Here is a 12,374-nt window from a genome sequence, read left to right as displayed (position 1 = left end):
TTAACCCTGCTGTACTGTTCGGGTCAATATGACCCGAAATGATTTTGAGACCCTGTAGATTTTTTTATTTGAGGATTTGAAACTAGTGGTATCTTGACTTCTCCTCATTTGTGGAGCTCAATATATATATATATATATATATATATATATATATATATATATATATTTTTTTTTGTTTACTTTTTGCTACACGCTGATTGTTACACTTGTACTGTTCTGGTCAATATGACCTTACAGCATTTTATACTGTTCTACAGGTTTTTGATTATTTCTGACTGCAAAAGTTATGTTTTTTTATGTGTACTTCATCTCAAAATGGTGGTGGTTTCACTGTTCTTATCAGTAAACAAGTAATTATCTAGTATTATCCATTTGCTGTTAAGGTACCGTCACACTAAGCGACGCTGCAGCGATACCGACAACGATCCGGATCGCTGCAGCGTCGCTGTTTGGTCGCTGGAGAGCTGTCACACAGACAGCTCTCCAGCGACCAACGATGCCGGTAACCAGGGTAAACATCGGGTTACTAAGCGCAGGGCCGCGCTTAGTAACCCGATGTTTACCCTGGTTACCATCGTTAAAGTAAAAAAACAAACACTACATACTTACCTACCGCTGTCTGTCCTCGGCGCTGTGCTTCTCTGCTCTGGCTGTGAGCACAGCGGACGGAAAGCAGAGCGGTGACATCACCGCTCTGCTTTCCTGCTGCCCGGCGCTCACAGCCAGACCAGAGAAGCAGAGCGCCGAGGACAGACAGCGGTAGGTAAGTATGTAGCGGTTGTTTTTTTTACTTTAACGATGGTAACCAGGGTAAACATCGGGTTACTAAGCGCGGCCCTGCGCTTAGTTACCCGATGTTTACCCTGGTTACCAGCAAAGACATCGCTGAATCGGTGTCACACACGCCGATTCAGGGATGTCTGCGGGGAGTCCAGCGACGAAACAAAGTTCTGGACTTTCTTCCCCGACCAGCGACAGCACAGCAGGGGCCTGATCGCTGCTGCCTGTCACACTGGACGATATCGCTAGCGAGGACGCTGCAACGTCACGGATCGCTAGCGATATCGTCTAGTGTGACGGTACCTTTAGTGAGAGAGGAGACTGGTTGTCTATCATTCAAGACAATAAGACAATATATACCAAGTAAGCCAGCAAAATACGGTATCAAGATCTGGACACTTTGCGACAGCAAGTTCAGATGCTCTAAATGTTCAAGTGTATACAGGAAAAACCCCTGGTGAAAGACCTGAAAATAATCAGGGTATGCGTGTTGTTCTTGATTTTTTACATCCTATCAACTAGGCCAGATGTTGAAGAAAAAACAACTTACCATGCTGGGTACTATAAGAAAAAACAAACCTGAACTACCGCAAGGTATCCTTAGCAAGAGAGAGGTGTACAGTTCTACTTTTCTTTTTTCTGGAAATACAACTGTTGTTTCTTATGTTCCAAAACAAAACCAAGCAGGTAATTCTAATGAGCACAATGCACCATGACAATGCCGTAAGTGATAGAGAAGACAGAAAGCCTGACATTATTTTGGATTATAATGCCACAAAGGGAGCAGTTGATACTTTAGACCAAGCAATATCAACATATACATGCAAACGCAAAACCAATCGGTGGCCAATGATTTTATTTTATAACACACTGGACGTTTCTGCATACAATGCATTTGTCTTATGGAGAGAAATCAACCTCGATTGGAACCGGAATAAGCTGCATAAAAGATTATTTCTTGAGGAATTGGGCAAATCCCTGGTTAGGCCATATATTGAGGGCAGAAAAGTGACCCCCAGAAGTGAAGGAGCAACAGCCATTGTAAAAAGTGTCCAGCATGCTCAAGAAAGACTCTACATCCACGGCCTCCACCAGCACAGCTACCAGCAGCACGGCCTCCACCAGCACAGCTACCAGCAGCACGGCCTCCACCAGCACAGCTACCAGCAGCACAGCTGCCAGCAAAAAAAGGAAGAGATGGAGCTTCTGACCATCTTCCTGTGACAATAAGACTAATCTGACATGTGCTGGATGTTCCAAATATCTGTGTAAAGGACATGTGTCTTATTATTGTGTTCAGTGTAAAAACGCATGAACATGGTCAGTTTTTCTTTTTTCTTTCTAAAAAGGTTGAAGTTTTTATGATTTTTCATTTGTTGATTTATAAATATTGTTTTCAAAAAGTTAAATTTCATGTTTTAGTAATAGCAATGTACAGCTTCTTTGTTATTTGTGTGCAGAATGCCAACAATCAAAGATAATTGTAAAAAGCCTGTGCAACCTTTTTATGAAAAAAAATAATTAAGTTTAAATTTAAATTTGTCATTTGTTTATGATCAACCATGTTCACATACAGTATAATAATGAAAAAAGTATTCAAATAAAACACTTAGAGTAGCTAAAAATCAAGAATTAATAGGTCGGGTCATATTGACCCGGGAGCAGTACAAGTGTATAGCAAATGCGAACAGAACAGCAGGGTTAAATAACATGAGAATACAACTTAAAATCAATGTGGTCCTTATTACAGGTCAAGTCATTGGTGTAATAAGTCTTTGGGTTGTTGAAGATGCCTTGTGAAAGGCACTATAGAGAGTTAAGTGTGGCCGGCAGAAGATAAGAAGAATATAGGGGAAAGGGAAGGCACACATTGGGCAGCTGATTTAGTACACACTCAAGGGTAGGATCTTATTTTTTTCTTCTTTAAATCCCACCTTCACATCCTCAGTGAATACTCCTATAGTAAATAATTCCACGAGGACCATATAAAATAATGTTGCCAAGTAAAATAATTCCAGTTTTATGCCAGTTTTATGTAATTGCATACAAAACTGATTTCTCAACAAATGTGGATTTGAAGTTGTAGAGTAAGTGGTGGGAAACTGACAATGAGACCTAGCTGACAGATACCAACCAAATTCTCAAAAATGTGGAAAAATGCACTGGACTGCTGGAGCAAGCTCAGAGAAGAGCTACCAGGATGGTGAGCGGACTACAAACTATGTCCTATGAATAACGGTTAAAGGATCTGGGAATATTTAGCTTGCATAAAAGAAGACTGAGTGGAGACTTAATAGCTTTCTATAAATATCTGACGGGCTGTCACAGTGTAGAGGGATCATCCTTATTCTCATTTGCACATGGAAACATGAGAAGCAATGGAATGAAACTGAAAGGGAGAAGATACAGATTAGATATTAGAAAAAACTTTTTGACAGTGAGGGTGATCAATGAGTGGAACAGGCTGCCACGAGAGGTGGGGAGTTCTCCTTCAATGGAAGTCTTTGAACAGAGGCTGGACAGACATCTGTCTGAGAAGGTTTAGTGAATCCTCCATTGAGCCGGGGGTTGGACATGATGACCCCGGAGGTCCCTTCCAACTCTAACATTTTATGATTCTATGATTATGCTTTTCCACATTATTTTTATTGAATATCTATCACCAGGTTTGAGGTGTAATCAGTATTTGTTTATGAGCCGTATGCTTGTCGACAATCAGTTCATGTCAGCGCTTACTTTTTTATCGTCCCATTGTGCCATTATTCAGTTGATTTCTACTTCAAGTAATTGACTTTGAAGGGTTGTGTGTGTGGGTCTGAAGGCTTGAGCTGCACTTTAGGCTCTCACCAATCACATTATACAGAGTATATAAAAAAATATGGTTGTCCACCATCTGCTTAAAGATAGCTATATAAGGGTGAAGCCTCTGATGAATATTTAGCAGCAACTATAGATACAATTCTGGACAGCGCCAGTGTGAGTTACTGAAACAAAGTCACAGTGGCATAGTCTATATAATAGTCATAAACACCACCCTAGAAAACTAAAGCTAAACTATTTTGTAATCAATAACACAATAATTTATTGGATAATGGACAAAATGAGGTCACCCACAAACAGAAACTTTAATAATCCCTTTCCTGTCCCTCTTTTGTTCATTTTAGCCTCATTCCTCTGATGAAGTCAGCAAGCGAAACAGAAGAAGAGGGAGAGGTTATAAATAGAGATACGCGGATCAAACAAAATTCAAATTCACCTGTTCAAACAGATTTTTCCAGGAAATTTGATTCACGGAGAAGATATTTTCCTTAAATTTAATTTCCCTTATTATGCTCTAGGGCAGGGGTGGAGAACCTTGAGCCCCGGGTTGTTTATGCAATGACCTTTTCACTGGTTTGGACTGGCAGCATTGTTTTGAAGGCTGGCATGTTTTTCATTTCTTGACCTGTGAGCACGGACACGCAGTGTTTACTACTGAACGCTGAGAAGCATGCAATGAAAGATTACATCTAGACACCAGTGCCTTCATCAGAACAAAGTTTGTGGATGGAGTTAGTGCACGATCTGTATGGCACGGTCCCAAAGGATGGTGTCACGATCCATGTTTGGATCTGTGGCAGATCTGGTTTCCCTCAGATTTAAACCTTTTTTCCTTTTCTGGTCATTGGGGGTTAATGCAGTTTTCTCCCCCTGGTGGCCGCTGGTGTTATTGCATTGCATTGCTGCTGGGTCAGCTGATGTTTGTGACCACTCCCACCATCCTTTATAAGGTCACCTGGTGCATCAGCTGACTGTTGCTTATACAGGTCCTTTTGATACCAACCTTGCTGGAATAGGAGCTTGCTGAGTGCTGTTGTTCTACAGCTGAATATTTATTCCTGGTGCCTTACTCTGCTGTGCGGTGCATTGCAGCAGAGAAAGCTAAGTGTGGTGTTATTGTTTCTTTGTTACTTTGTAGTTTGTGCATTCACCTTTTGATATCGTGTTCCCCTCACTCTCATATTGTTTATTCCTGTTTATTTGCTTTGTGGTGCTGTTTTCACTGTTCACCTCCTGGGGTGGGGGTTGGAGGTTTAGTTCAGAGTTTAACAGGAGACAGGGACAGGTCGGTGACTTGGGCCTCCCTACCTTCAAGGGTACCCCCAAGTTAAGGAAAAACAGGGCTTCCCCTAGCCTGAGGGGCAGTTCAGGGGCCCAGATTCCTCATCTCCTGTTTTCCTATTTCTGCCCCGTGACAGATGGTATAAGAATCCAAAAGGCCCTTGGCAGAAAAAAGATTCCCCACCCCTGCGCTAGGGTCACTCCAAACCTCAGCGCACAATAAAAGTAAGAGGTTAAAAAAATAGAAAACAATCCTTACATTCACCTCACTGTTTTCCCAATAGATTAGAACATCTCTTCTAAGCTATGCCCTATAACAGCTATCCTGCATTTATATCTGACATTTTCTGATCTTTTTATAGATTGTTTTCTTCTATTTAATAATACTACTTACATAAAATGATTTTCAGGCTGTAATTATTGCAAATATCACTGCCCAAATTACATGTAACATAATTATTATGATTATTACTACTATGAAATGAAACGAAACAGAAAATGTAAATTTCCATGCTCTGTAACCTTCATACTCAGCATACAACCCTAATTATTATAAACTTTTCTTACCTGTTACAAAGATGATTCGGAGAAGGGGGATAAGTTGCTTGGGGCAAAGAAATTAGTCTAATATACCTGACCCAATTTAATTATTCAAAAGCTCTTTTAAAATCCTCTATATACAATACAGTGTTGATAATTGACAACATTTGTAAATTTGCCTGGACAGTCACAAATTTTCGGAAAATAATCATGGCAAATTCAAACATGTTCTACTCCCAAAAAAATAGGCAGGTTTAAAACCCCTTCAAGACGCAGCCCTTTTTCGATTTGGCGTTTTCATTTTTCACCCCCCTCCTTCCAAGAGCCATAACTTTTTTATTTTTCCATCAATATGGTCACGTGAGGGCTTATTTTTGCGGGACGATTTGTACTTTTGAACGACATTTTTGGTTTTAGCATGTCTTGTACTAGAAAACAGGAAAAAAAACCTCCAAGTGTGGTGAAATTGCAAAAAAAAGTGCAGTCCCACACTTGTTTTTTGTTTGGCTTTTTTGCTAGGTTCACTAAATGCTAAAACTGACCTGACATTATGATTCTTCAGGTCATTACGAGTTCATAGACACCAAACATGTCTAGGTCATTTTTTATATACCGTATATACTCGAGTATAAGCCGACCCGAGTATAAGCCGACCCCCCTAATTTTGCCACAAAAAACTGGGAAAACTTATTGACTCGAGTATAAGCCTAGGGTGGAAATGTAGCATTTACCGGTGAATTTCAAAAATAAAAATAGATCATTATTTCCCCATAGCTGTGCCATATAGTGCTCTGCACCGTTCATATTGCCCCATAGATGCTGCACAGATGCCCCATATAGTGCTGTGTGCCGTTCATACTGCCCCCATATAGTGCTGTGTGCCGTTCATACTGCCCCCATATAGTGCTGTGTGCCGTTCATACTGCCCCCATATAGTGCTGTGTGCCGTTCATACTGCCCCCATATAGTGCTGTGTGCCGTTCATACTGCCCCCATATAGTGCTGTGTGCCGTTCATACTGCCCCCATAGATGCTGCACATAAATCTGTGCTGCCGCTGCTGCTGCTGCAATAAAAAAAAAAAAACACATACTCACCTCCCTTGATTGCAGCTCCCAGCGTCCGGTCCCGGCGCCTCCATCTTCCCGGCGTCTCTGCTCTGACTGATCAGGCAGAGGGCGCCGCGCACACTATATGCGTCATCGCGCCCTCTGCCTGAACAGTCAGAGCGCAGACGCCGGGAAGATGGAGGCGCCGGGAAGATGGAGCGACGCCCGGCGGCTGGAACGCGGACAGGTGAATATAACATACTTACCTAGTCCCAGCGATCCTCGCGCTGTCCCTGCCTTCCTCCCCGTCTTCTGTGCTGCAGCATCTTCCTGTCAGCGGTCACCGGCACCGCTGATTAGAGAAATGAATAGGCGGCTCCGCCCCTATGGGAGGTGGAGCCGCTTATTCATATCTCTAATGAGCGGTCCCACGTGACCGCTGAAGAGGGGAAGACGCTGCAGCACAGAAGACGGGGAGGAAGGCAGGGACAGCGCGAGGATCGCTGGGACTAGGTAAGTATACCTCAGCGCCCTCACCCCCTCACCCGCCGACCCCACCACTACCGTGACTCGAGTATAAGCCGAGAAGGGCACTTTCAGCCCAAAAATTTGGGCTGAAAATCTCGGCTTATACTCGAGTATATACGGTAAGTGGTGAAAAACATTCCAAACTTTGCTAAAAAAAAAAATTGTGTCATTTTCCTATACCCGTAGCGTTTCCATTTTTCGGGATCTCGGGTCCGGTGAGGGCTTATTTTTTTGCATGCCGAGCTTATGTTTTTAATGATACCATTTTGGTGCAGATATGAGCTTTTGATCACCCGTTATTGCATTTTAATGCAATGTTGCGGCTATCAAAAAAACGTAATTCTGGCGTTTTGAATATTTTTCTAGCTACGCCGTTTAGCGATCAGGTTAATCCTTTTTTTATTGATAGATCAGGTGATTCTGAATGTGGCGATACCAAATATGTGTATGCTTGTTTTTTTATTGTTTTATTGGCGAAAGGGGGATGATTTAAACTTTCATATTGTTTTATTTTTTTCATATTTTTTAAAACATTTTTTTTTTTACTTTTCTCATGCTTCAATAGCCTCCATGGGAGGCTAGAAGCTGGCACCACTGGATCAGCTCTGCTACATAAGAGCGATCATCAGATTGCTTCTTCCCACAACAGCATCCAAGACTTCTCCCGTGCTTCCCCCATACTCTGGAACTCTCTACCCCAACACATCAGACTCGCGCCTACCATAGAAACCTTCAAAAAGAACCTGAAGACTCATCTCTTCCGACAAGCCTACAGCCTGCAGTGATCCTCAACCTACTGAACAGCCACACAGCCAGCTCTTCCCTCTCCTAGTGTATCCTCACCCACCCCCTGCAGACTGTGAGCCCTCGCGGGCAGGGTCCTCCCTCCTTATGTACTCGTGTGCCTTGTTATCTGCTCATGTTTAATGTATTTGTCTATATTTGCCCCGTATTCACATGTAAAGCGCCATGGAATAAATGGCGCTATAAAAATGTATAATAATAATAATAATAATCAGATTGCCCCTATGTAGTAGATTTACTGCATTGCTATGAGCGCTGACAACAGGATGGCGCTCACAGCAATCCGGCATCAACAACTATGGAGGTCTCAAGGAGACCTCTGGTTGTTATCCCGATGCATCGCTTACCCCCGATCACATGACGGGGGTCAGTGATGCGCATTTTTTGGCCGGTAGCGTTATTTAAATGCTGCTATCAGTGTTTGACAGTGGCATTTAACTAGTTAATTGTGGCGGGTGGATTGCGATTCCACCTGCTGCTATTGCGTGCACATGTCAGCTGTACAAAACAGCTGACATGTCGTGACTTTGATATGGGCTCAGCGCCGGAGCCCACATCAAAGGGGGAGACACGTACTAGTACGGCGCATCTCGTGAAGGGATTAAAACCATGGAAATAGAGTATTCCTGCTTGATTTTAGACGTTTCCCATGAGGTCCTGTGGATAGGACTTAAAGGGAACCTGTCACCTGAATTTGGCGTGCCCTTTTTTCAGTCCGATGGATGGTGTTTTCGGGTCTTTTATTCACCCCTTCCTTTCCCGCTGGCCGCACGCTGGCCGCAATATTGTCTTGAAGTTGATTCACCTTCCTCCGTATAACGTGTGTGCGCAAGGTAATCTTGCCTTGCGCACGCGCAATATGCTTTGCCCAACTGCGGGCAAAGCTGAAAAGCATTAGTGCGCATGCACCGGCGCACTATGTCCCGGAAGTATTTCGCTGTGTTCCGGGACATAGTGCGACGGCGCATGTGCACTAATGCTTTTTGGCTTTGCCCGCAGTTGGGCAAAGCATACTGCGCATGCGCAAGGCAAGATTGCCTTGCGCACGCGTGTTCTACGGAGGAAGGCGAATCAACTTCAAGAAAATATTGTGGCCAGTGTGCGGCCAGCGGGAAAGGAAGGGGTGAATAAAAGACCTGAAAACACCTTCCTATTAGGTATATACTCACCCTCGGACGCGCCCTGCTTCTTTCCGGCAGCCTTCCTTCCCAAGAATCAGCGCTTGAAGGACCTTCGGTGACGTCGCGGCTTGTGATTGGTCGCGCGAGCGGTCACATGGGCGCTCGCGCGACCAATCACAAGCCGCATCGTCATCTAAGGCCCTTCACGCGCTGATTCTAAGGAAGGAAGGCTGCCGGTTAGTACCAGGGCGCGTCAGAGGGTGAGTATAGCAATATTTTTTATTTTAATTCTTTATTTTACACTTAAATATGGATTCCGATACCGATTTCTGATATTGCAAACATATCGGAACTCGGTATCGGAATTCCGATACCAGATTCAGAAGATCGCCGACCTCATGGCCGACCCCACACAGGGGTCGGGTCGGGTTTCATGAAACCCGACTTTGCCAAAAGTCGGCGACTTCTGAAAATGGCCGACCCGTTTCGCTCAACCCTAAGTACAATGTGTGGAAGGTTGATGTATAAAATGTGATGCCGATAGGAAATGGCACATTTGTGATCGGATTTTCTCATTTCCCTTCCAGGTTCGTATATTCACGTACTTGATTGGAAGAGAAGCTGCTTTTGCAGACAACCTTAAATGGATGGCCTGTGCTAATAAGGGTGAGTGCGAATAACTCAAGAGTTTTTGGCTGTTTCGCTCTGATTTTATACTGCTGACTGCCTTAAATGAAGCTTATTTTCATAAATAATTCACATAATTGATGAGGCTGATAGATACTGTTTTTTACAGCAGGAAAACCAATTGTCTGTTTACACCAATCACTGAAAATTATGACATGACATTTAATGATATGCTTACACAGGGTGACATAGTAATTCTACCCGAAATAATCGATTCAGTGATTTTTTTTCTGCTTATTTGCCAGTGAAGATAAGATAACATTTGGAAAATTCTATAATGACCTACCTACTCCTCTACTGGTTTCTGTACAACCTGGAATCCAGTATTGATGAATGATGATTTGTTCCATGTGAAAAGTACAACTTGTAGTTGGCAAGCGTGGTCAAAACCGTGGGACAGTACTTCTGAATTATACAGAGAACGTCAGATGACTAGACTAGGGAAGTATATAGAGATGAGCACAGCTTCTGAACTTTGTTTTAGGCAGAATCACGTGAGTCAACTCGGTACAAAAAATATTTGGTCTAAATCAAAAGTGCCTAAATTACCATGAAAACACGTTTATTTTTCTTTGAGGTCTCTGCAGACCCAAAAACATAATAAACAGAGTGGTTACAAACATTACACTATACTCCTATTGACTCGACATTACACTATACTCCTATTGACTCGTGCCGCCACTTCCGCTTTTCTGGTCCTCTATGCGCCTCTTGAATCTTCCGCCACTGAGGCTCACGTGATCCCATGCATTGTACCCCCACATGAAAAAGTAGCAGATGGAGCATAAGGAGTCAAGTGAGGGTTTAGGACAGTGGAGTATATATTTTGTTTATTTTATCTTCTTCCCGGTCCTTAAAAGAAGCCATCAAAATGTCAGCTGGTCAATTCATGAAAATAAAATTCCACAAGTTTAGAATTCACCAGAATGCAAAATTTTGGGAATCTTATAGAAATCGATTAATCTCTACAATTTTAGTGTTTTCTTTATTATAAACTTCAAATGTAGCTTCAGATCACTAGGAACTCTGGAGAAAAATCTCCAACAAATGGGGTTTGTTTTTAGAGTTGCTGATGAAATACAATGAGGAAAATACGCAACAAATCAACACCATACATTGATATGCTGCAGATTTAAAATCCAAACTGCATTTTATGTTCAGATTGATTTTTTACTTTTTTTTGCAGTATGTGGATAAGATATGTTAAAATCTCATTTATTTTTCTGATACTGCAATATGCTGTATTTTTGCCAAATCCTGGTGAATCTACAACACGTATGCCACTTTAGAACATACCCCAAGGCAGGGTCAATTCCAGATTTTCTACAACCTGATTCAAAAATTAAAATGGCACCCACCCCACTTTCCCATCTGAAAAAAAAATCCAACAACAATAAATTTAAAAAAATGCACACACAAATATATATCAGCAGACTAAACATTACAGTAATCAATCATGTATCATTACCCCACACACTATTATAATCATTTCACTTATTGCAGTAATCATCCATACCTCCCACCCTGCTTTATTAACATAGTAATGATAATTTGCAGCTATCATCCATCATTTACCATTTTTCATCCCCGCCGTCCCACACCGTTTATTGTCACAGACAGTGACCATGATGACATACTGTACACTAATCGCCCATCACATGCTCTTATGGTGGATTTACATTGCATGATTTTCATTTCCCGAAAATCGAGACATGAAACAGGCTACCAATCACATAGGCTACGTTCACATTAGCGTTTCCCGACGCAGCGTCGGGAAACGCTGCGGCGACGCATGCGTCATGCGCCCCTATATTAAACATGGGGGACGCATGGACATGCGTTGTGCTGCGTTGTGCGACGCATGCAGTTTTTTTGCCGCAAGCGTCGGGCGCAGAAAACGCAACAAGTTGCATTTTTCTTGCGTCCAAATTTCAGCAAAAAACGACGCATGCGTCGCAAAACGCAGCATTTTTGCGTGCGTTTTGGTGCGTTTTTATTTGCGTTGTGCGTTGCATCGCCGACGCAGCGGCGCACAACGCAAATGTGAACGTAGCCATAATGCATCCTTCAGTACTGCAGTATATATTGAAATTTAAGATCTCCAGTGAAGCCCAGCTAATGTCTCGACTTCATAGGAGTACAAAGATGGCAGCTGTAGGGACCTTTATTAGGCCCTCAACTGCCATGGAAATCCATCGACAGCCTGTAATCTAATCTCAGAAAAGGTGATAGAGGATTGCATCAGTGCACCAACAGGACTGCATCACGTAAACTGATGTCAGAGATTTACAAGTAGTATTTCAGTGGTTAAACGGCAGTGATCTGAGCTAGCTCTGGTCCCAGCTGTTGGAGAGAGGTGCTGGCTGCATAACACAGCTGACATCTACCCAGAGTAGAACAGGCTCAGCTCCTGATCCCGCATCATACAACTACATCTATTGATACCCTGGATGTCAAGAACACGTTCGAGTTATAATTTGAGTGCCAGACCCTCCACTGGAGGATGTGACCAATGGATTATAGCTAGTAGTGAATATTGCATTCTCGAGTATAGGTTAATTTAAGTTTAAAGGTATTCTCCACTTTATATTCATCACAAATGTATTGGGGACATGATTTTGTGGCACTTACTAATATATAAGTATTACAGGTTCTGCTCCTGCCATTAAGCCTTTCCTCATGGCCTGCCCGCTCTCCCGCTCTGAAATGGCTGCTGATAGAGGAATGTGACACCCCAGGAGTCTGGCTGTCACAGTGGTATTGCC

At 42.7% G+C, this 12,374-nt stretch overlaps 1 protein-coding gene across 4 annotated transcripts in view; it reads left to right on the top strand.

The window, feature by feature from the left end:
* Positions 1–12,374, top strand: part of CACNA2D3 (calcium voltage-gated channel auxiliary subunit alpha2delta 3) — a 1,133,445-nt gene that overhangs the window by 661,132 nt on the left and 459,939 nt on the right. For all 4 annotated transcript variants that reach the window (XM_069736702.1, XM_069736703.1, XM_069736699.1 and 1 more), the window contains exon 12: positions 9,510–9,588. In XM_069736702.1, the coding sequence (XP_069592803.1) occupies positions 9,510–9,588 (79 nt within the window). The remainder of the gene's footprint in view (positions 1–9,509; positions 9,589–12,374) is intronic.

The sequence above is a fragment of the Ranitomeya imitator genome, chromosome 8, assembly GCF_032444005.1.
Source record: "Ranitomeya imitator isolate aRanImi1 chromosome 8, aRanImi1.pri, whole genome shotgun sequence".
In the NCBI taxonomy this organism is placed as follows: domain Eukaryota; kingdom Metazoa; phylum Chordata; class Amphibia; order Anura; family Dendrobatidae; genus Ranitomeya; species Ranitomeya imitator.
This window is presented reverse-complemented; position numbering and strand designations above follow the sequence as displayed.